The sequence below is a fragment of the Narcine bancroftii genome, chromosome 1, assembly GCF_036971445.1.
Source record: "Narcine bancroftii isolate sNarBan1 chromosome 1, sNarBan1.hap1, whole genome shotgun sequence".
In the NCBI taxonomy this organism is placed as follows: Eukaryota; Metazoa; Chordata; class Chondrichthyes; order Torpediniformes; family Narcinidae; genus Narcine; species Narcine bancroftii.
Window position 1 is genome coordinate 379,956,652 of NC_091469.1, and position 26,297 is coordinate 379,982,948.

The 26,297-nt window shown below is 42.1% G+C and overlaps 1 protein-coding gene across 7 annotated transcripts in view; it reads left to right on the forward strand.

The window, feature by feature from the left end:
• The window catches only part of LOC138751311 (F-actin-uncapping protein LRRC16A-like), a 378,511-nt gene that overhangs the window by 77,315 nt on the left and 274,899 nt on the right, over nt 1–26,297 (forward strand). For all 7 annotated transcript variants that reach the window (XM_069913446.1, XM_069913453.1, XM_069913448.1 and 4 more), the window contains one exon: nt 19,940–19,999. In XM_069913446.1, the coding sequence (XP_069769547.1) occupies nt 19,940–19,999 (60 nt within the window). The remainder of the gene's footprint in view (nt 1–19,939; nt 20,000–26,297) is intronic.

Consider the following 26,297-nt stretch of genomic DNA (forward strand, 5'->3'; position numbering starts at 1 on the left):
ATACACCAATTAACCTACTAACCCCGTATGTCTTTAGCATGAGGGAGGAAACCCACAGAGATATGGGAAGTCAGTGCAGGATATGGACCCAGGTTTCTGCTGCTGTAATAGCTTGTGGTGACCTCTACACTAACCAGCCATGTTTTACTTATTTGTCTTCATTCTTGTGCAACTGCTGAGACCATTTGGCAGATCTTTTTCATGAAGAGAAAATGGATCAAAAAGGTCCACCACAGATAGAAGCAGCACCATGGTATTGATTGTTGAGCTGCTTTCTCACAGTGTCAATGATGCAGGTTCAGTCCTGACCTCTGGTCTTGTCTGTGTGGAGCTTTCATGTTCCCTGTGTGACAACATGGATTTCTTCCAGTTGCTCCAGTTTCCTCCCAGATCCTAAGGATGTGCAGATTAGTACATTAATTGATCACTGTAAATATCTTGGTTTGCAAGTGAGTGCTCGGATCTGGGGGTTTTGGGGGTGGTGTTAATTGTGGGGAGAATGGATTTGTGTAAATGAGTGATAGTTGGCGCACTCTGGTCTGAAGGCCTGTGTCAGTGTTTTGATTCTATCTTATTCTGATGAAATGTGATAAAATTGGTTGGTTAATTTTTCCTCTGAGAATTTATTTGGTGTAAAGTATGTTGAGTGTATTGAAAAAGGTGACTTTTCATAATTGATTATGAAATGGAAACAACTTTGGATACATTTCTAAATCTATGTGAGTGAAGACATCTTATTCAATCTCTCCTCGAATCGCCGAACACCTCAGCACAAAAACAGTTCCTTCAGCCCATTTAGTCTGTGGCAAACTATTATTCTGCCTAGTCCCATTGACCTGCACCCGGACCACCACCCTCTATATCCTCTCATCATGTACCTATCTTGATGTTATTGAAATTGAGTCTGCATTCATCACTTCAGCTGGCAGTTCGTGCCACACTCTCACGCCTCTCTGGATGAAGTCCTCCCTAATGTTCCCTTTAAACTTGATTGGCTGCTGAGATGAATACATTGTCTGATGAAGAGTGAATGCACAAGATTAGTTAATAAACTCATGGAAAATAGGAACCAATTCAGTTGATCTTGTTTCCCAGCTGGCTGTTCATAACCTTGTAAACTTCTACTCACTACCTGTTTATCAGGTATATTTTTCAATATTCCTTCCTCCAACTTCTTTACTGGAATTTAACTGACAAGCTTTGTTTTAAAGTTATGAAACATCTGGATTCACATTGGCAGCCCAAGGACCTGTCAATTCTTTTGAGCATCTGTGTGACCCAAACTAAACACTAGTGGTCAGATGCTATTGGGTTTAAGTCAGGTAGCTTCCAGGATCTGTCCCCTTCTTCCTCCACATTTAGCATCCTGTCAGTTGTCATGTATTTCCTTGCCTCATTTGCTCTTCCCAAATCTGCCTTGCATTTCTTTGGATTTATTCCATTTGCCACTTCTTCTAATTCCTGACCCAGTTCATTGACAATTGGCCCAAGGCTTTGCTATTAACCTCTTTGCCAGTTTTGATGTAATTTGTTTGGCTTTCGATCGTCGCTGCTGCCTTTAAGCGCAAATCACTCATTTACTATGAATACAAAGCCTGCACTGAATTCTGTGAATCCTCTAGTACTGAAGAACTCCTCCATAATTTCACTTGTTTTCAGAATCAAAATTTATGGTCATGAGCATGTATCAGGAAATTTGTTGTTTTGTGGCGGAATTACAGGTGCAAAATTGATACAAAGTGTAATTTTAAAAAAAAGTAATTGGTGCAAAAGAAGCGGAACGTGAAGTCTTGTCTGTGGTTCATTGTCGATTCAGAAATTTGATGATCGTTTGGAAGAAATTTTTTTTTGTACCATTGGGTGTTTATCATCAGACTCCTGTACCTTTTTCCTGATGGTAGCAGTGAGAAGAGGGCATGACCCGGGTGGTGAGGATCCTTGAGGATAGAGGCTACTTTCTTGAGACAGTGCCTCTTGTAGACGTCCTTGATGAAGTGAAGACTGGTGCACTTTATTGTGCTGGCCGAGTTCAGAACTCTCTGTAGTCTTTTCCTGTGTGAATTGACAGCTCCATGCCAGACAGTGATGCAATCAGTCAGAATGCTCTCCATGTTTACACCTGTAAAAATTTACAAGAGTCTTTGGTGACATACCAAATCTCCTCAAACTTCTCAAAAAGTATAGCCACAATTGCATCAGCATGAAGGCCCCAGGATAGTTCTTCAGCGAGGTTGACACCCAGGCATTTTAAGTTCTTAACACTTTTCATTGCTAAGTCCACAATCAATTCCTTAGATCTGAGAGCATTGAGTAAAAGATTATTGTTGTGACACCACTCAACCAGCTGGTCTGTCTCACTACTGTCAGATGTCATATTTATAGATGACATTTGAATGGTGCCTAGCCACACAGTCATGGGTGCAGAGAGAATAGTACAGTGGGCTAAGAATGCATCCTAGAGATGAACCAATGTTGATTGTCTCTGAGCAGACATTACAGATTCATACTGACTGTGGTCTATTGATGAGGATCCAGTTGCAGAGGCCCAGGTTTTGAAGCTCTCACAGAGACAACTTTATTCCATGGGTTTTACTCTTTTGATAAATGCATTGTATGAGCTTCTGTCAGACAATTTTATAAAATCTATAATGCATACACCAAACACACGCCACCCTTATTGATCTTGGTACTGCTTTAAGAAAAATTCATTCATTAGTTAGATGTAACATTCATAGTAGAAATTCATGTCAATTGATTGATTGATGCCTGTTTAACTATTGACTTGTGCTGTCCCACAAATTTCTTCAATAATTTGACCACCAGTGACATTGGGTTGGTTAGCCTGGAGTTGCTTGATCTCCTACTTGAAAAAGAGTTGCCATACCTCCCCTCCTCTTGTTCTCTAGCACCACACCTGTAGCTAAATAGAACTGGAAGATGTTTTCCCCCTTTTGAAAATCATAACACCTCTGATGCTGGAAATACTCAGCAGATCAGTTGCATCTGTGGTGAGGGAAACAGTCAGTGATTCAAGTCAAAGATAGTCTGTCATTTCTAACAAAGAGAAAACTATTCAGATGAAGGGTCTTTTATTTAAAAGTATAGATCTGTTTCTCTTTTTACAGTAGATGACTGATTTGCTGAATATCAGTATATTCTGTTTTTTTTTTCTTCCCTATCTTTAACACTGATGTTATTCAAGGATAATATTCACATGTTCGAATGTTTTTTTTTAATTTTTTTATTTTTCACACCATAAATCACATTAGCCATGATATACACTATTTCTTTTTCACACATATACAGTGACTTTTTCTCCCCCCCCCCTTTCCTCCCAAACCACCCCCCCACCCCCCCCTCTCATCCATTTTAGGTATACAATCTAGGTTGCATTAAGCCAGTCAGACAATGTTGTCATTCAACAAAATTACACCAGAAATTCTACTGAGTCCATTCTTTTCATTCCTTCTCCTTCCATCAACTTAGGTAATGTTTGTCCCCGGTAGGTTTTCGCTATTGTATTTAATGTAAGGCTCCTATACTTGTTCGAATATTTCAATATTATTTCTTAACCTATATGTTATTTTTTCTAATGGAATACATTTATTCATTTAAATTTGGTAGTTTCTTCCTTTTAATTTGGTTATGTATTCCATTAATATTTAAAGACATATAGTTCAACGTAGCCCTTTTATATTTTGTTTATCTTCTCTTTCCGTTTTTCCATCATTACCATTCCTCCTTTTCCATTTCTGTTTTCTTATTTTCAACTCTTTATAAGACAACATTCCTACAACATCCAACATTTTCCTTATTCTCCTATTTCTATCTTATTTATCCCCAATCTCCCCTTCACCTCCTGAGTTGTCCTTTATCCCTTGTCGGACAACCACATCTCCCCTCTCCATTTGGATTTGTGAATCTACTCGCAAGCGTCAACTGATTTTGCAGTGACCGCTATTTCCCCCCACCCCGCCCCCCCCAGAAAAGATTTCACTTTTCATATGTCACAAAGGTCACTCTTTTAATTCCCTCCTTATTCTCTCTATTCCATTACCTTCCCTTATTAATTCTTGTCTATACTATCTATATTTTCCTCTAAGTACAGATACATTCATGTATGCTCATTGTCTCTATTCACTCTTATACCTCTTTACCCGCATACATATCAATCGTGATCATTTTTACTCTCATTACCCGTCTTCATCCCTCAGTCTATTTTTGTCTTTACCCACATACATATCAATCGTGATCATTTTAACTCTCATTACCCGTCTTCCTCCCTCAGTCTATTTTTGTAATTGTTCTGCAAATTTTCGTGCTTCTTCTGGATCCGAGAATAGTCTGTTTTGTTGTCCTGGAATAAATATTTTCAATACCGCTGGATGCTTTAGTATAAATTTATACCCTTTCTTCCATAAAATCGCCTTTGCTGTATTGAACTCTTTTCTCTTCTTTAGGAGTTCAAAACTTATATCTGGATAAATGAAGATTTTTTGCCCTTTATACTCCAGTGGTTTGTTGCCCTCTCTTACTTTTTCCATTGTCTTCTCCAGTACTTTTTCTCTTGTAGTATATCTTAGGAATTTTACTACAATAGATCTTGGTTTTTGTTGTGGTTGTGGTTTAGAGGCCAATACTCTATGTGCCCTTTCTATTTCCATTTCTTGCTGTAGTTCTGGACATCCTAGGGTCTTAGGGATCCACTCTTTTATAAACTCCCTCATATTCTTGCCTTCTTCATCTTCCTTAAGGCCCACTATCTTTATGTTATTTCTTCTGTTATGGTTTTCCATTGTATCTATTTTTTGAGCTAGTAGTTCTTGTGTCTCTTTAGTTTTTTTATTAGATTTCTCCAATTTCTTTTTTAAGTCTTCTACCTCCATTTCTGCTGCTACTGCCCGCTCTTCCATCTTGTCCATTTTTTTTCCCATTTCTGTTAAGGTCATCTCCATTTTATTTATTTTCTCTTCTGTGTTGTTTATTCTTTTTCTTAGATCCTTAAATTCCTGTGTTTGCCATTCTTTAAATGACTCCATGTATCCTTTAATAAGAGCAAGTATATCCTTTACCTTGCCTTTCTTTTCTTCTTCTATTTCACCGTACTCTTCCTCTTCCTCTTCTTCTTCCTCTGGGTTGACCATCTGTTGTTTCTTTGTTGCCCTTTCCTCCTCTTCTTTCTTGTTTCTATTGTCTTCTGTGGTCTCTTCTTGCTGCAGGTGTTCTGCAGCTGTCGTTGCCGGCTGTGGAGATCGACTCCCCAGCTGGTCCCCCCTCCCGTCGGTGTGTTTTTTTCATTCGCATCGCGCATGTGCGAAGTATCACGCATGCGCGGTTGCGCACTTTTACTCGGCTCTGCGAGCCATTTTTGTAGTCCATTATTTACCGACCTGAGGGAGCGGGTTTCTCTCTCCGCAGCGGGCCTCTTCGGACAGGTAAGGCCTTCACCTTTTTCCTCCTTTGTCTTCTCTTCCTCTCTTCTTACCGTTGCTTTCGATTTTTCTTTTTTTGTCGCCATCTTCTTTCCACCTTTATACTCACTTTTCTGTAACTTTTATTTCTGTGCCTTTGTGTTTTCCTTTGTTTTTCCCGACTTTTCTGGAGAGGGCTGGAGTTCACCGTCCGGCCACTACTCCATCACGTGACTCCTCCACATGTTCGAATGGTTGAAATGTCATCTCCGTGCCCCCATGTTAACAAGTGTACAAAATAACTTCTTTGTTACCCTGTATACACGAGTTCCCACTTTCAAGGAACTATGTACCTGTACCTCTAAGTCAGTCTGTTGTACAACATGATCCAGGGCTCTACTGTTTACTGGGCAAGCCCTGCCCTACTTTGACTTACCAAACTGAACTCCTCATCCTTGTCAGAGTTAAATTCCATTTGCCACTCCTTGGCCTACCTTCCCAACTGATTAGATGCAACCCAAATTTGACCTGCCTGTAATTATCAAAGTGGTTTTATATGAGTTATTGATCCCAGATATCAGGACCCCCAGGCTAAGAAATAGCTTCTTCCCACAGGCTGTGAGATTGATGAACTATATCCTGTAACACACTGAATCATCTAAAAAATTGTGTATGTGTATATATTTTTATATATGTATTATATATTATATATAATATATATGTGTGTGTGTGTATTTATTTATATATATATTTATTTATATATATAAATATAAATATATACTTATCTATCTATCTATTTATTTATTTATTTATATAAATATATACATATATATTTATTTATATAAATATATATTTATATATATAGATATACATACGTATATATATTTATATATATATATCTATCTATATATATATATATATCTATATATATATATATTTATCTATCTATATATATATATATATATACATACATATTTATATATATATATATATATATATATATACATATTTATATATATTATGGGCAAGCATGGTATCAGCAAATGCAACGACAATGGGGGCCTCCTGTTGGAGCACTGCGCAGAACAGCGGCTTGTCATTACAAACACCCTTTTTCAGCAGAGGGACAGCCTTAAGACTACCTGGATGCATCCCCGATCCAAACACTGGCACCTCCTGGACTACATCCTGGTGCGAGAAAGTGACAAACGAGATGTGCTCCACACCAGGGTCATGCCCAGCGCGGAATGCCACACTGACCACCGGCTGGTTCGCTGCAAGCTCAACCTTCACTTCAAGCCAAAGCCCAGGAACAGTAAAACCCCCAGAAAGAGGTTCAATGTTGGAAACCTGCAGTCAGACAAAGTGAGAGGAAACTTCCAGGCAAAGCTCGAGGATGCAATCCGCCTCACGGACTCGTCCCCTGAAACCCTCTGGGATCAGCTGAAGACTACCATACTGCAATCCACTGAAGAGGTACTGGGCTTCTCCTCCAGGAAAAACAAGGACTGGTTCGACGAAAACAGCCAGGAAATCCAGGAGCTGCTGGCAAAGAAGCGAGCTGCCCACCAGGCTCACCTTACAAAGCCGTCCTGGCCAGAGAAGAAACAAGCCTTCTGTCGCGCATGCAGCCATCTTCAGCGCAAACTCCGGGAGATCCAAAATGAGTCGTGGACTAGCCTCACCAAATGAACCCAGCTCAGCACGGACACTGGCGACTTCAGGGGTTTTTACGAGGCTCTAAAGGCTGTGTATGGCCCCTCACCCCAAGTCCAAAGCCTGCTGCGCAGCTCAGACGGCAAAGTCCTCCTCAGCAACAAGATCTCCATCCTCAACCGATGGTCAGAACACTTCCAATCTCTTTTCAGTGCCAACCGCTCAGTCCAAGATTCCACCCTGCACCAGCTCCCTCAACAGGCCCTAAGGCCAGAGCTGGATGAGGTCCTCACCCGGGAAGTGGCAAAGCAGCAGGTATGGATGGAATCCCCCCAGAGGTCTGGAAGGCTGGCGGCAAATCTCTGCATGCCAAACTGCATGAGCTTTTGAAGCTTTGCTGGGACCAAGGAAAACTGCCTAAGGACCTTCGTGATGCCATCATCATCACCCTGTACAAAAACAAATGCGAGAAATCAGACTGCTCAAACTACAGGGGAATCACGCTGCTCTCCATTGCAGGCAAAATCTTCGCTAGGATTCTCCTAAATAGAATAATACCTAGTGTTGCCGAGAATGTTCTCCCAGAATCACAGTGCGGCTTTTGCGCAAGCAAAGGAACTACTGACATGGTCTTTGCCCTCAGACAGCTCCAAGAAAAGTGCAGAGAACAAAACAAAGGACTCTACATCACCTTTGTTGACCTCACCAAAGCCTTCGACACCGTGAGCAGGAAAATGCTTTGGCAAATACTAGAGTGCCTCGGATGCCCCCCAAATTCCTCAACATGGTTATCCAACTGCACAAAAACCAATAAGGTCGGGTCAGATACAGCAATGAGCTCTCTGAACCCTTCTCCATTCACAATGGCGTGAAGCAAGGCTGCTTTCTCGCACCAACCCTCTTTTCAATCTTCTTCAGCATGATGCTGAACCAAGCCATGAAAGACCTCAACAATGAAGACGCAAAAGTCACTGTATATGTGTGAAAAAGAAATAGTGTATATCATGGCTAATGTGATTTATGGTGTGAAAAAAAAAAAAAAAAAAAAAAATGAAGACGCTGTTTACCTCCGGGGTACCACACGGATGGCAGTCTCTTCAATCTGAGGTGCCTGCAAGCTCACACCAAGACACAAGAGCAACTTGTCCGTGAACTACTCTTTGCAGACGATGCCGCTTTAGTTGCCCATTCAGAGCCAGCTCTTCAGCGCTTGACGTCCTGTTTTGCGGAAACTGCCAAAATGTTTGGCCTGGAAGAAAACTGAGGTCCTCAATCAGCCAGCTCCCCACCATGACTACCAGCCCCCCCACATCTCCATCGGGCACACAAAACTCAAAACGGTCAACCAGTTTACCTATCTCAGCTGCACCATTTCATCAAATGCAAGGATCGACAACGAGATAGACAACAGACTCGCCAAGGCAAATAGCGCCTTTGGAAGACTACACAAAAGAGTCTGGAAAAACAACCAACTGAAAAACCTCACAAAGATTAGCGTATACAGAGCCGTTGTCATACCCACACTCCTGTTCGGCTCCGATTCATGGGTCCTCTACTGGCATCACCTACGGCTCCTAGAACGCTTCCACCAGCGTTGTCTCTGCTCCATCCTCAACATCCATTGGAGCGCTTTCATCCCTAACGTCGAAGTACTCGACATGGCAGAGGTCGACAGCATAGAGTCCAAGCTGCTGAAGATCCAGCTGCGCTGGGTGGGTCACGTCTTCAGAATGGAGGACCATCGCCTTCCCAAGATCGTGTTATATGGCGCGCTCTCCACTGGCCACCGTGACAGAGGTGCACCAAAGAAAAGGTACAAGGACTGCCTAAAGAAATCTCTTGGTGCCTGCCACATTGACCACCGCCAGTGGGCTGATATCGCCTCAAACCGTGCATCTTGGCGCCTCACAGTTCGGCGGGCAGCAACATCCTTTGAAGAAGACCGCAGAGCCTACCTCACTGACAAAAGGCAAAGGAGGAAAAACCCAACACCCAACCCCAACCAACCAATTTTCCCCTGCAGCTGCTGCAACCGTGTCTGCCTGTCCTGCATCGGACTTGTCAGCCACAAACGAGCCTGCAGCTGACGTGGACTTTTTTTTACCCCCTCCATAAATCTTCGTCCGCGAAGCCAAGCCAAAGAAAGAAGAAAATACACGAAACCAATTTTAATATATTTCGGTATTGGATGCCATATCCAGATTAAATAACAAGAATTACAGCATGGTTGGCATAGCAGTTAGCGCATTGCTTTTACAGCGCCAGCGATCGGGACCAGACCTGGTTTCGAATCCCGTGCTGTCTGAAGGGAGTTTGTACATTCTCCCTGTTTCTGCATGGGTTTTCTCTGGGGTCTCCGGTTTCTTCCCAGCCTTCAAAAATGTACCAAGGTGTAGGTTAATGGGGTGTAAATTGGGTGACACGGACTCGTAGAGTCAAATTGATTGGTTACAATGCTGCATGTCTAAATTTCAAAAATTTAAAGAAGGTAATTTTGAGATATTTGCAACAATAATTTAAAAACTCTGCAAGCGTGTTGAGTTGAAAAAGCCAAAATAATAGTTGCTCTTGCATTTGGATTGAAAGGAGATTCTTAAAACTATGAACTGTGATTGTAAGCAAACAATGATATACAATCATGTTTCATTCTTCTATTTCTTTCTCTGTAAGGACCTTTTGTAGAGCAAAGACAAACTCATTGTTTGATGTCTTTTCCATTTCTCACCAATGTTAGAATGACAGCATACTTTGTTGTGTAATATTGTTCAAAATCCTTTGAGATAAGAAGAATATTTAGGCAAGGAAGGGGGATAATTGTATGAAGTCACACAGCACAGAACAGGCCCTTCAGCCCAACTAGTCCATGCTGGATAATTTGCCATTCTAGGCTAATCACATTTACATGTGTTGAGTCCATATTCTGACTTCTCCCCTCCAATACATAAATCTATCTAAATGTATTTTGATTGTTGTTATTGTGGCCACATCTGCAGTTTCATGCTGATTTACAAAGCCATAATCTAATGTGGGGGGGTTACAGTCCTTACTCAAACTGCAGGGTACACAGGATTTGCTTTCAAAATAATTGTCAGGAAATTGATTTACTTCACTATCATGGCATGCGAGAATTACTGATAGGAATTAAGGTGATACTACAGCACTTCTATATTAAGTTACAAATATGGACACCAACTTCATATTGGAATGAGCAATGTGTCCTGCTCTTCTGGAATCTCTGCAATGTTAGTGGTTTGCATGACTAATCCTCCAGATACGAGCTTGTTACCCAGCAGACTTGCCAGAATGTGTTCGGGCTTGTTTCAGTGTAAGAAAAAAATATCAATTTGATTGCAAACCACTGATGGTGCCCACTCTTGACTTACTTTTTAAATTCTTTGTCTTTCCATATTTGGCACATTTTTTGGAGCAAAATCCTGCTCATGAAATGTGCCTTTTGCACATAAGCCTAAAGGCATTAATAAGTCTTTGATCCAGGAGTGTATCGAACCTTAACAAACCATTGACCCTCATTGTTGAAAATTTTAATTATTAAGGAAGTAAAAATTAAACTACTACTTACCACTTTATTTGTCTTTTTTGTTTCACTGCTGTGCACAATTTGCCAATCATTTGGATTTTTTTTCCAACTGAATATTCATCAAACTGGCTAAAGATTCATACAATGATTATAAAGGTTGGAGGAGCTGTTTTGGACAGGAACAAATGTGTTGGAGATGGCTGTTCAAGTTTTTATGTTTTCATGTTGCCTCGCATCAAAGGAGGCCATGCAGCCCATTGAGTCCATGCCAGCTCTCAAATTCTCATGCTTGCTCATGAGCAAGCCTAAGTCGCCTGCCTATGATTCTTAAAGCTGCTGCACCCTGGAAACCCATGATTCATTGGGAGATTATACGGACTCCACACTACCTGGATTCGAGGTCAGGTTCCTGTCTCACTGGAGCTGCCATATCCTGCAGCCTGAGCTCGTGCAACCTGGTCAGAACTACTTCTACAGTGTCCAGCATTCTTCCAAATGCACCTTTTCAAATTGTTACTCCAATTCTCAGAGTCTAGTTGTGACATGAAGTTATACTGTCTTGGTTTACCAAAATCTCTTGGTGATAATCTTGTGCTGGTTCCTCACGTTACCAGTTTCTGAATCAAATATGGCAATCATCCATAATTAGATGGATGTCAATTAAATCTTGAAGACCTCATTTGGAACTTTATAACCATTTTCTTTTCGGGTGCTTTTAAAAATAAAAGTAATAATTAAGGAGACTCTCCAGAATTGATTTGCTTAATAAGGTTTGGTTGCTTAATTGAGCAGTTATTTTTAATGATTAAAGATGGCAGTAAAACAGAAATGATAGGGTTTTCCCCCACACAGAAATGACATATAGTTATCAGTGAATGACAATCTGTTGAGAGTAAAATAATTACATGGTACCTTGAATATATATAATGCAGATGTATTTAATATAATTTTTGAATTTCCTACATTAATCTGACTACTAAAGGCATTGACATCTTTGATTTGAAAGAAATCCTTGGGGATTTTTCTGTATTGGTGAAAAATGAAAATGTGAGCATTGTGTTATTCAGATAGTCCCAGTAATTATCTTATGCAGGAAGTAACATTTCCTGAATTGGTTTTACTTGTCACTCAACCAAATTCCGATTTTTCAAGTTCAAATATTATGGAAACATTAAATCAAATCTCTGCCCTCTCCCACAATAATCAGAAAATGCAGTGGATTTTTGGCAATCATTTTAAAAAGATTAAAAACCAATACCATTCTATCTGCCAATACGAATAACCCTTGCATGGTGCATATTTAAAAAAAAATAATTTAAAATGAAATGTGTGGACTACTGATCAGTGGAGTACAGAAATTGCAGGAGAAATGCAGCAGGTCGTGCAGCATCCAGAGGAAGTAAAAGACAATTGATGTTTCAGGTCTGAGCCCTTTGTTAAGAAGGTGGAAAATCAAGGAGATGCCTTAATAGTAAGGTGGGGATTGGGGGGAGAAAGAGAGGAGGGAGGAAGGTGAAGGGGGAAGAGAACAGACTAAGGTGGTAGAGTTGGAAAAAAAAAGCTATACAGAGGAGGGCAGAGGACAAAGAAGGATAGCTGCCTGATTGAAGGGAGGAAAAGGTGGGAGCTAGATTAAGGGAGACGGGGGTAAGGGAAAGAGAAAGATTTGGGGAGGGGGTTGGAGAAGTCGAGGCCATCTATAAATTGTTAGTCTTCCAATTTATGGGTAGCTTCCATTTGGCCATACGTAAGGTGGCAATAGAGTGTATAATCAATCAGTGATTAGCCACTGGGAGATCCTTGCTGTTACAGCAGACAGAGAAAATGTGGGCATCCGCGTCCAGTCTCTTTGATGTAGAGGAGGCCACATCAGGAGCACTGGATGCAGTAGATAACCCCTGCATATTCACAGGTGAGGTGTTGCTTCATTTGGAAGAACTGTTTGGAGCTCTAAATGGTGGTGAAGCAGGAAGTGTGGGTGCAACTTAAGAACTTCTTGCAGTCACAGGGGTAGGTACAAAGGGCATGATTTGTGGGCATGATTGGACAAGAATGTTGTTAAGGGAGCGATCCCTACAGAAAGTGGAGAGGGGAAAATGTGTCTCATGGTGGGACATAAATTGCAGAGGCTGGTGGGGTGATGGGAAAGAACAAGGTAAACCTTGTTATGTCTTGGTTGGGGGGTGGGGGTGGAAGGGCCAGAACTGATGGCCGGAAATGTGACTGAGGGTTGAATTGATGGCAGGAAAGGGGAAGCCATGTTTTCTGTAGAAAGAGGACCTCCAGATGTCCTGGAATGGAAGACATCCTTCTGGGAGCAGATGCGGTCTAGATGGAGGAACAGAGAGAAAGGAATTGAATCCTCACGGGGGAAGAAGAGTAGTCAAATAACTCGGGGAGTTAGTGTGTTTATAAAAGATGTCTGTAGATAGTTTTGCTCTTGAGATTCAGAAAGGGGTGAGACCTACATTGTTCAGTGGTCATCATTTATCAGATGCACTGGTTCGTGACATGATGGTGGCTGTTAGTTAAAAGTTTATCAATTTAGTCAAGATGACATGTTTTCAAAGGAGCCTGCATCATTTTTTTTATTGGTTTCGATTTGGTTCTGCTTTTTTGGGAATGTTTTGTTTATTGTCATCTGATTGCAAAAATACAACCCCAGCCATTTCCTCCCTCACCCCCTTGAAGTTTCCCTTGTCTTAGCATAACACACTTGTTTTAGACTGACCTATTGTAACCATATAACAATTACAGTATGGAAAAAGGCCATATTGACCTTTCTAGTCCTCACCGATTTAAGTGAACTCCACAAGTTCCACCTTCCTGCTCCCTGCCCATAACCCTCCAACACCCTTACATCCATGTACTCATCCAACCTCCTCTTAAATGACAAAATTGACCTTGCTGCAACCACATCTTCTGGAAGGTCATTCCACTCAGCCACCACTCTCTAAGTGAAGAAACTTCCTCTTGTGTTAATTCTAAAGTTTGCCCCCAAGCCCTCAACTTATGACCTCCTCGTTCCAATCTCTCCTACCCTCAAGGGGAAGAGCCTATTTACATCTACTCTATCTATTCCCCTCATAATTTTATATACATCTATCAAATCCCCCCTCAACCTTCTATGCTCCAATGAATAAAGACCCAGTCTACTCAGTCTTTCTCCGTATTCTAGATTCTGCAATCCAGGCAACATTCTAATAAATCTTCTCTGCACCCTCTCCACCTTATTGATATCCTTCCTATAATTTGGAGACCAGAACTGCACACAATATTTCAAACTTGACCTCGCCAATACCCTGAACAGTTTCAACATCACCTCCCAGCTCCTATATTCTATCCTATGATTTATAAAGGCCAGCATACCAAAAGCCTTCTTCACCACCCTATCTACATGAGAATCCACTTTCAAAGAACGATGAACCGTTATTCCGAGATCTCTCTGTTCCCCTGCATTCCTCAATGCCCTCCCCTTCACTGTATATGCCCTATTTTGATTATTCTTCCCAAAATGAAGCACTTTCACACTTATCTACATTAAACTCATCTGCCACCTTTCAGCCCACTCTTCAAAGCAGTCCAAATCCTTCTGCAGTCCCCGAAAACCATCCTCACTATCCACAACTCCCCCTATTTTTTATCATCTGCATACTTACTCACCCAATTTACCACTCCATCATCCAAATCATTAATGTAAATGGCGAACAACAAGGGACCCAACACCGATCCCTGACGCACACCGCTCATCACTGGCCTCCATCTCTGGTGCCTATCTTTTAGCCACTGTTGAACCCATCTGATTATCTCAACATTAATCCCTTGTGCCTGAACCTTCCTCACCAACCTTCCATGTGGAACCTTATCGAAAGCTTTACTGAAATCCATTTAGACGACATCTACTGCTCTACCTTCATCAACCTTTCTGATCACTTCCTCAAAAAGTTCAAGATTTGTCAAACATGACCTTCCCCTCACAAACCCATGTTGGGTGTCCCTGATCAATTCCTGCCCCTCTAGACATACATATTATCTCTAAGAATATTTTCCATTAGTTTACCCACCACCGACGTCAAACTTACTGGCCACAAATTGCTGGGCCTACACCTGAAGCCTTTTTTAAACAGAGGAATCATGTTTGCAACACGCCAATCCCATGGCATCACACCTTTTGCCTCACTTATCCTACACAATTCCATATCTTTTTTCCCTAGTGAATACCGATGAGAAGGATTCATTGAATACCTCCCCCATCTCATTTGGCTTCTCACATATTTGTCCACTCCGATTCTCTAGTGCAGGGGTGTCAAACTCAAATTCACAAGAGGGCCAAAATTAAAAACTTGGACTAAGTTGTGGGCCAAACTAAATATTTATTGAAAATTTTCAACAACATCTGCATGTTCTCTCTTCTTTCAACATATGTAATGTTAAACTTTTTCTTATTAAAATAAATGTTTAATAATAGTTTTGGTTAAACTCTTTCCAGAAGAAGCATTAACAAATGAGAAATAAAATAGTCAATAAATAATATTTCTCTATAGCCTTTAAGCTCCTTTTAAATGTATTTTTTTTCACAAGCCAACAAGTCAAAAAAATAACAACTTGCTTCAATGACAAACAGGTTTGTTTTTCAAAATGATGAACATATAGTTTGCCTCCCACCTGTCTTGAAAGGTCCTGCTTTCTGTCTTTCGTTTGGCCATTTTTCGTAAGGGGTTTATTACACGTGAGTTGGGCGACAGGTCACAGATGCTAATGAAAGTAAAGAGAGGAGGTGGGGGCGATTAGCGGGCTGACGGGCCGGCGCCAACGCATTTGCAAAGCATTCTGGGATTTGTAGTATTAGCTGTGCATGCGCTATACTGGCGCGGCAGCCAGCGGGCCAGCTCTAATACATATTTGATATGATCTTGCGGGCCAAATATAATTATATCACGGGCCAAGTTTGGCCCGCGGGCCTGAGTTTGAGATGTGTGCTCTAGTGGATCAATTCTATCCTTCACTCTCCTTTTGTTATTCACATATTTGTAAAAACCCTTTGGATTTACGTTCACCCTGTTCACTATAGTCACCTCGTACCTTCTTTTCACTTTCCTAATTTCCTTCTTAAGCTTCTTTCTGCAATCCATGTATCTTCCAAGCATCTCGTCCATACCTTGCTTCCTGCATTTAATGTAGGCCTCCCTTTTATCTCGAACCAACTTCCTAATCTCTCTTGAAAACCACGGCTCTCTTGAATATTTGACCCTGCCTTTTATCCTAACAGGAACATAAAGATTCTGCACCCTCAAAACCTCACTTTTAAATGCCCTCCAATTCTCCTCTACCTCCTTCCCAAAAAGCAAATCAGCCTAAACCACTCCCTGCATATCCCTTCTCATTTCATCAAATCTAGCTTTCCCCCACTCAAAAACCTTCATCATCGGACCAGACCTATCCCTTTCCATAATTATGTTGAAACTAATGTTACCATGATCACTGGATCCAAAGTACTCCCCAACACACACCTCCATCACCTGCCCTATTTCATTCCCCAAAAGTAGGTCCAACACTGCCCCCACTCTAGTGGGTACCTCAACATATTGCCGCAAAAACCTATCCTGCATCCATTTTACAAATTCTAAGCCATCAGCCCTTTCACTGAATGCGTCTCCCAATCTATATTAGGAAAATTAAAATCCCAACTAACATAACTCTGTGCTTATTGTACATCTCAGCTATTTCCTTACACATTAGCTCCTCTAGTTCTCGCTCCCCACTAGGTGGTCTATAATACACCCATATAATTGTAACCTCACCTTTTCTATTTTTTAATTCCACCCACACAGCTTCCCTTGAAGAGCCCTCCAAACTATCATGCATCAGCACTGCTGTAATATTTTCCTTGACAAGTAATGTCACCCCCACCCCCCCTCCCTTACCCCTCCAATTCTGTCACACCCTAAAGCAGCGAAATCCCGGAATATTTAACTGCCAGTCACATCCCTCCTGCAATCACCATTCACTAATCGCCACCACGTCATACTGCCAAGTTTCTATCCACACCTTCAGCTTGTCCACCTTACAATGCTCCTAGCATTGAAGTAAATGCATTTCAGAGATTTTCCACATCTTACTTTCTGCTTATCCCCCTCTTTACTGTCCACACTATTATTTGTTACTATCATACCCATTTCCCCCCCCCCCCCCCCATTATAGCACTGATCCCTTTCCTCCATTTGTTTGAGAAACTGAATTATACTTTCCAAGAGGATCCCTAACTACAAGATTGCTAATTTTACCCGTCTCATTGAACATGACAAGATCCACAATTGTCTTCATGTTTCTCAGGAAGTGCAGTCACTGTTGAGAATTCCTGACAAATGAGGAGATGTTCAATGTCCACAATAGGTCACTAGTTAAGTGAACTCCAAGGAACTTGGTGCTCTCGATTCTTTCTGTTACAGTGTTGTTGATGTTTAGTGGAGGGTGGTCATTCCTGGTCCTCCTGAAGTCTATGATCATTGCCTTCATCTTGTCCACATTGAGACTCTTGCACCATTTCACAAGATTTTCCTCCTCTTCTCTGTATCATGACTCATCATTGTTGCTGATGAGGCCAACTACAGTTGTATCATCTGTAAGCTTGATCAACCTGCTGGAGCTGATGATGCAATCGTGGGTCAGTAGCATTAACAGGAGCGGGCTGAGCACACAGACTTGAGTTGCGCCAGTGCTCAGAGTGACAGTGCTCAACGTTCTGCTATTAACCCAAACCGACTGTTACGAAGTCCAGGACCCAATTACAGAGAGGAGTGTTGATTCTCAGTGAAGACAGCTTCTCCACCATCCTCTGAGGAATGATTGTATTAAACGCAGAGCAGAAGTCAATTAACATAACAAACATATCTAAGCCTGACTTATGAGCTTTGTTCTTCAGGTGGGTCAGGACGGAGAAAAGGGACAAGGCTATAGCAGTTTCTTCTATAGACGAATTGAAATGGGTCCAGTGTCTCTGGGAGGCGTGTCTTGATGGGTTCCATCACCAGGCACTCAAAGCATTTCATAATGATGGAGGTCAGTGCCACAACATAGTAATCTTTGAGGACTATTATTGTTGGCCTTTTGGGCACCAGGATGATAGTGGCTGTCTTGAACTCTGCAGTAACAATGGACAGCTACAGTGAGGTGTTGAAGACGTCATGAAGACCTCCGTGAATTGGTCTGTGTAGTCCTCAGTACCCGACCAGATATGTTCTCTGGTCCTGCTGCCTTGTGTTGGTTCACCTTGGATAGGGTTCTCCTCAACTCTGCCACAGCTATGCAGGGGGTGCATTCATCAAGGGAACATGGAGCTTTCATTGGCATCATCCTGTTCTTCTCATCAATCTGTTCATAGAAGATGTTCAGTCTGTCCAGAAAGGAGGCGTCTTTGTCTTTAACTCACAAGGTTGACTTGCGATCCATTGTAGACTTTACCCCTTGCCACATGCCCCTCATCTCAGGTACGTCCCAGTGGCTCAGGGATCCACACAGGCTGTGGGCCACTGCTGATCAGGGAACCACTTTGGGCTGCGGGCTGCTGGTGGCTGACTCATGGGAACCAGGTATTGGAGCCTGGATTTGAGAGAGCGCCAAGGGCAAGAAGGGTGTTGGGTGCTGAAGGCTTCCTGAGGGTGTCAGATGTTTGGTCCTGGAACTCTGGTTGCTGATTAATCAAACAGGAGTTTGAGGCTATGGGAGCGCTGGAGGCAAAAACAGGCACTCAGTGACTCTGAAGGGACTCTCCTTTGCTTCTCTCTCTCTTACTGTAAGGGGTGCCGGGCAACACCAGTGGCAACTCCTTGTCTGCCTTACGGCAGGTAAAATGCAGTTTTGTGTAATGTTACATGATCTGTTCTATTACATGACAATAAAGGTATCAACTATCTCGATGGAAATGCTTCTTTTAACGGAAAACATTCTATTTTGTCAAATGCTCCACCTGCAGATTGAGCCAAAAAAAATTAAAAACTATTTGCATCCTTTTTGAGATCTTGGGACTTGCAACTGTGTGTGTGTTTTTTATTCTTCTTTTCCAAGTGTGAATCTATCTTTTGTCCCAGAGAAAATTGCAATATTTTGTTTTGTACATTGTCAGGATTTCATCCAATCGATTAGAAGGATCCATACCAGTGCACATTGTACATTTAAACCATATGTTCCCCTGGGACACACAGCATTCATCTGGGAAGCCACAGACTGAAATAATTTTTTTTTGTGTTTTTCATGGATCGATAGAAGTATGAAAAAGCCAACTAAACTTCTTTCACAGGGAAGAGCACCCATAATCTTTGGGGTCACAGCCCAAAAAAGGCTGTGAATGACTGATTTAACCTAGATTTTGGTCAGGTGTCGGCTCTGTGTCACCTAGGGCTCATTCCAGAGACTTGCATGCAGACATCTAGGCAATGTTCAGTTCTCCACCAGATGAGATACCAAATTTGGGCCTCTTTCTTGATAAAGTAGTTGTGATAGATTCTGTGCCACTGTTTGGAAAACGCATAGAGGAGTTGACATCATTACCTTGGTCATTATTCCGTTCATCAGTACCTTACGTTTTATTGTCATAATCATCAATAACAATAGCATAGAGTTAAATGCTGCTTAAAATAGAAAAGTGCTTCCAGTTGTGTCATTAAACAACATTAATATCACGAAAGGTATATAAGTCATGATGACGAGAAGCATGGTCAAAGTTGTAGATTTTAAGGAACCCCTTCAAGCGAGGAACGGAGGTCGAGGCTTAAGAAGAAAATTCAAGATCTTAGAAGGCATAGGTTCCTTTTGTGCAGTCGTTAAAATTGAACATGATAGGCAGAAGAGAACTCAAAACTGAACAATGGTTTGAGGAACGTCATGGGTGCTTGAAGTCGGGGATGTTAATGTGTGTTTTTTAAATGTGTCTGAATTTTCTATTCTTGTATTGATCTAGTTAGTAATAAAAATGCAAAATTTTGTGGTTTTTTCAGTTACAGTGTGCTTAGAAATATTATTGAAATATATTGTTATTTTATGAGTTCTGAGTTTTTTTTTCTTCCCCTATCATTCCAAATGAGGTAATTCTTGATAATCCTTAGTTTATGGAGAGACTGGTAGACATGCTAAAATAACATAGAATCAGAAGTTGTTTTCACTGTGGGGTTGATACAATGCAATGTCTTGAAATACCTTGTCTTTTGCATATAAACGAATAGAATATTTCTGAATTTTGAAATCCGTGGATGTGTCATGTGCCCACAATTTAAATATTAAAATATCCTCAAGCGTTGAAATGTAATTTCTATTTTCCTTTACTCCTCTTGTGTTGCAGTTGGAACTCACTTTCAACTATCTGGAAATTCAAGGAGTAAGTTGCTGTAAGCCTGGACAAGTGAGTTTTTCTTTTACTGTATCAGTATGTTATTTTTGAAGTCAATCTGCCTTGTGATTTAAAGTAACCTAACATTGCAAATTAACTTTAAGATGGATTGTAAGCAATTATTGAAGATTAGTTGCTAGTTGACTTGAAGGAAAAAGGTAGAAATTGAAAGGAAACAATAAAAGCAACATAAGTCATGATTCAAATAGCCAAATTCAACTCCATATTCTTGTGGCCTGATGGGAGGAAATACTTATCTGGCCGGACAGCACTTGTGCAGAGAGTATTAAGAGTTGATATTTCCAGGAGATGACAGTGCAAGATGAAATCCCAACATGCAAATCCACTTATGATTTTTGTACCAAATTTTATAATCTGAGACATAATATTCCAGCAAATATTGGTTAATTTAATCTCAACAAAAATCAGTTTTCCTCCTCCCTCTCCTCTTGGTGTTTTTATAAATACTGTATATACTTGTGTAAAAGTCGAGTTTTTTTTATTTGGACCAATTTTTTTGTGTCAAATTTGGGGGGGGGGGGTCAACTTTTACATGGGTTGCACTTTTGACCATGGAAAGTACTTGCGTTATTCAAGGTGTCGGGATGGCCAGGACTGGTTAGTAAGACTGCGTTGAGAGCTTAGATGGCTGGGGCAGCTGAGGTGACGGTCAATGGTCAGGGTGTTTGGAGCTCAGATGGGTGGGAGGCCAAAGTGAAGTTCTGCGGTCGGGATGTTGGGAGCTCAGATGGACGGGCGGGCGGGGCCTTTGAGAGAGTCTGTGGCTGGGGCGTCGGGAATTCTGGTGGGCATGTGACCAGGGTGAGGATCCACGGTCAGGGTGTCTGGAGCTTGAATGGGCTGGTTTTGAGGCAAGGGTTCATATTGGGATATTGGGAGCTCAGATGGGCAGGCAACTGAGGCCAAAAGTTGAGGATCAACCTTAATGCGAGTCGTACAAAAACCATGCGATTTTTGGGCCAAAAAATGGGAGGGGGTTGGGGGGAGAGATTGACAATTACACAAGTATAAATGGTACTTTTTAAGTGCCAGTCAATATTTTCTAACTTCTTAAATGGCCTGAAATCTTAAACTAATAGAACTCTTGATTGGCTGCTTCCCTGTCAAACTGATAGATTAATGTGGCTGAGCTTTTATCTTTCTTGTCATTTAAAAACTACCTGACAAAGGGCTCAAGACTGAAACATTGGTTACCCTTTACTTCCTATAGATGCTGCATGACCTGCTGAGTTTCTGTATTGAATTTAACCCCCACATCTGTGGACTTTCTTGTTTAACTTTAAAAACTACTTCAGCTGTCTTGGGCATGGCACAGGAAGTACGTTGGAGCATCGACATTTCCGAAAGCCCATGCTGCAGTGCTTTAAATTTGAACATCTCTGGTAATGTGGTCCCTTCCTTGTCAAACAGGATCTTCAATCCACGTCCACAATAAATAAAGAACTCTTTGTTTTTGCCACTTTTTTGAATCTTATCAAAATGTTATAGGTGTGAATCGATCATCTACAGTAGAGTAGGGAATCATTTAAAAAGCACAAAATACTGGAGAAGCTCAGCAGGTCAGCGTCCTTCTATAGCACACATGTCAAACTCTGGCCCGCGGGCCAAATTTGGCCCATGATATAATTATATTTGGCCCGCAAGATCATATCAAAAATGTATTAGAGGATGCCCGCTGGCCGCCGCACCAGTATAGCGCATGCACAGTAACCACTGTGTCCCAGGGTGAGAGAGAGAGAGAGAGAGAAACACCGCAGCGCGGCCTGGCCGGTGTCAGGGGAAGCCAAGGCCGCTTCCCAGCGCCCGGAACCCCAGTGGCACAGCGTTTCTTGGAGCTGCAGATGGAGTGGGGACGCCGGAGGGAAGATTGGGGCTCCCCGCCGGGCGATGGGGGCACCGGCCGCCAGCCGCCCTGCGCCTTCCCACCGGACCAGCGGCGTGTGCCTGGAGTACACGTGGAGAGCGAGGCTGGTCGGGCAGGTAGGGTGGAACCCCCCGCCAATCTCGGGAGTGGCGTGGGCTGGATCAGGATTAGCCGCGCTCACCTTCTCCTCCACCGCTGACCGGGATCCCAGCATGGACCTGAGCGTGGAGACTGCCCTGGAAAGGTCCTGAGACACCGGCAAGGAAAGAAAAGGGGGTCCGGGAGAAACTCAGCAGGTCAAGGGGGGTCCAGGAGAAACTCAGCAGGTCAAGGGAGGTCCGGGAGAAACTCAGCAAGTCAAGGGGGGTCCGCGAGAAACTCAGCAGGTCAAAGGAGGATCCGGGAGAAACACAGCAGGTCAAAGGGGGGTCCGAGAGAAACTCAGCAGGTCAAGGGGGAGGGGTCTGGGAGAAACTCATAAGGTCAAGAGGAGGGGGTCCGGGAGAAACTCAGCAGGTCAAGGGGGGTCCGGGAGAAACTCAGCAGGTCAAGGGGGGTCCGGGAGAAACTCAGCAGGTCAAGGGGGCTCCGGGAGAAACTCAGCAGGTCAAAGGGGGTCCGGCAGAAACTCAGGGGGGGCCTGACCTCACCAGGACCGTTGCCCACTCCCCCTCCCTGCCACAGGCCGACCCGCGACTCACGGTGACGGGGCCGCTGATCCGCCGAGATGCCTCCCTGCAGCGAGAGCCGATGCCCCCGCACTGTCGTTGTCCAACCCGATCGCCCGCAAACCCCGCCCTCCCGCACACAGGCCTGAGTAAGGATTATGAACTTTAATCTCAGGATAAAACGATCTTCCAATAGTTTCATGTCACAGTGATAAATAATTAAAAATGGTCCTGCACCTGGATACAAGCTCATTAGACATAAAACTTGAAAAGTGTGTAAATCAAAGGATATCTGTACCAATGGAAAAAGGGCATGGCAAATAACCCTGCTAGAGTTCATGCCCACAATCAGTCACCCATATGATTGTTTCAGGAATCATGTTATTTTCCCACATTCTCAATAGCCCTCAGATTTTACTATTCGACAGCACACTAGCAACATTTGATAAATCCTCTGTAGAGAAATATTATTTATTGAATATTTTATTTCTCATTTGTTAATGCTTCTGGAAAGAGTTTATCCAAAACTATTATTAAATATTTATTTTAATAAGAAAAAGTTTAACATTGCATATGTTGAAAGAAGAGAAAACATGCAGATGTTGTTGAAAATTTTCAATAAATATTTAGTTCAGCCCTCGACTTAGTCCAAGTTTTTAATTTTGGCCCTCCGTGAATTTGAGTTTGACACCCCTGTTCTATAGCAAAGGTAGAAATACAGAACCAACGTTTCGGGCTTGAACTGTTCATCAGTTGGTTATGTATTTTCACTTTTCTGCATATCTTTTATCTGCTGATCTTCTCTAGCATTTTGTACTTTTTTACTCCAACCACAGTGTCTGCTGAATTTTGTGATTTTTCTCGGGAATAACAAGCTGCTTCCAATGGTCGACATCAATGATGTGTACTGTAAAATCATTCCCCAGTAATAGTCTGTATCTTTTAACAATTTAAAAATGATTTTCCATTAATTTAGCAGTTACTGAGTTGAAAATGTTACAAAAAGTCTCTGATTGAGAGATCAATAAAAACAAATGCTGTCTCCAGTTGGAGGAAGGTGCTTCGAGATATCAATAAAATTGAGTTAATGTTCTTGTAATGATTTGTACAGATGATTGGTTTTAAATTTTAAGGTGAAATAAATTGAATATTATCCTTGTTTTATTTTTGTCCAATCAATGCCAAAGGTCAAGGTATGCCACCAAAGTGAAATTTATGGCAAAGCCCCCTCATGTGAATAGGGATATAGTATAAAGCGTCGTTCCACCAGGAGAGATTTATCACTTTTAACCCAGTTTGATCCTTAGTTTATCCTCCACCTAATTCATCTCCAGGAAATGCATGCATGGCATTAACTGAGCAAAGTCAGAGGGTCTGGGTTTGAGTCCTACTTTGGGATTGAGGCATAAAATCATTTGCATCGCCAAGCAGTTTGAAAGATAGCGTGCAACCATAATTCAATAGGTTTGGACTTCCTGGGAAAGAGAATTGTCACGCAAAGGAGAACAACATTATCTTTAACAATTTGACAGACACTTGAGTCACACTAGTTTCATTTCTTCTCTCCTTTTCCTTTCACGCACATAACTTGAATGCAAAGAGCATTATGTAATTTTAATGATTACAAAATATTTAAAGCATCAGTTGGTTCAGGGAAAAAGTGTTTCATCTGCTACTTTTGTCATGCCATACAACTGTCAAGCACTCTTATCTAGAATTGTTTCCAGAATGAAAGGTTTCATGCTCCTTATTTCCAGCTGTAATTTTTATGATCTTTAAAACCATCCACACTCTTTAATATTTCCATAATCCTTTTCAACCTGGAACAAATGTGAGCAAGTATAGGTTCAGGCAGTTGGACTCAATGTAAGTAATATTTTCAAGTTTGAGTCTACATTTATGGCACCAATGCTGAGGTGGGTGGAAAGGATTGTTTTGTATGCTCTCCACCAAGCCTATCTGTGCATTACTATAGCAGAATAAAACACTCTGCAGAGAGTAGAGATAAAGAGGGAGATCAGTTTGAATGAAGCAAGTGCAGAATTATTTTACTAGTGTGGGGTTTGTTCAGAAGCCTGATAGCAGTGGGAAATAGAACTGCTGTTGAATCTGGTGGTGCATGATTTCACACCCTTGAATCCTCATCTGGAAGAGAGGAGAGAGAAGAGGTGTGGCTCTGATGGGGTGAATGCTTTGGCCACATTTTCATTATCATAACTTTGACAGGAACCGATTTAATACCCAAGGAGAGGAGCAGAGAATTTTGTGCACGCAGTTGAGATGATAATTCCATGTATCATTCGAGGCTTCCTTTCCCACAGAGCAGTAATATCTGCTTTCGAAGATGATAGATTACAACTAGTTCTCTTGAATGACACCTGCACATGCAAGATTGTCGATCAAGCAGTGCTGCATGGATCAAGGCCATGAATTTATTTGAGCATTTCTTCATATTCTGGCTTGTCTATTATGTTTGTAAAGGAGTGAATGTATTTGGGGAGAGGAGGATAAGTAGGTAAGTCCCACAAAACGAGTTGCTTCTATTAGAATAAAAATCTGTAGACACTGTGATTATAATAAAAACACAGAAATGCTGGATGAAGTCAGCAGATCCCACAGCGTCCATAGAAGGTAAAGATATGTAACCCACATTTCAGGCCTGAGCCCATCTTCAAAGTATGAATAAAAAGCAGCTGAATTAAAAGTTGGGGGAGAAGCATGGACTAACAGACAAAAGTTGATAGTTGGACATGGATAGGAGGACAGGAGAGGAAAGGCGATAATTGATTGGGGGACGGGATGGCTCCAAATCCAGAGCTGGAGGAAAGGAGGCAGAGAGAAAAGGAAAGAAAAAGAAACAGCAAGAAGAAGGAGGGAGGAGGGAGGGGTAACTGAAACCGGAGAAGTCGATGTTAATGTCATCTGGTTGGAGGGTGGTGTTCCTCCAATTTGTGGGTGATCTCAGTCTGGCAGTGCATTAGACCTTGGATAAACATGCTGGCAAGGGAATGGGATGGGGAATTGAAATGGGTGGGCAACCTATCTCCCAGCCTGTGCCCAGTTTCTCCAATATAGAGGCAACTACAACAGGAGCACTGGATAGGAACATAGGAAGTAGGAACAGGAGTAGGCCAAAAATGGCCCATCGAGCCTGCTCCGCCATTCAATACGATCATGGCTGATCTAATTTATGAACTAACTCCACCTACCTGCCTTCTCCCCATATCCCCTAATTCCTCTATCATGTAAAAATTTATCTAACTGAATTTTAAAAATGTTTAATGAGGCAGCCTCAACCACTTCCCTGGTTAGAGAATTCCAAACATTCACTACTCTCTGGGAAAAACTATTTTTCAAGGTAAGTCAAGATATGCAGTAGATGACCCCTGCAAATTTGCAAGTCAATTGTGGCTTCACTTGGAAGGACTGTGAGGGGAGGTGGGGAGGTGCTGGCACAAATGTAGCACTTACTGCAGTCACAGGGGGTAGGTGCCAAGGGGCGATTGGTGGAAAAGGAGGAGTGAGCGAGGGGGTCACTGAAGGAGCCGTCCCTGCCGAGGGAGCAGTGGGGAAGATGTGTCTGGTAGTGGGATAATGGAAGAGCTGGCAGAAATGATGGAGTATGATATGTTGGCTGCAGAGGCAAGTGGGGTGATGGGTGAGGACAAGCGGAACGCTGTCCTTATTGCACGGGAGGATGGAGAGGGCCAGGGCAGATATGCTGGTAATGTAGGATATGCAGCTGAGGGCCAAGCTG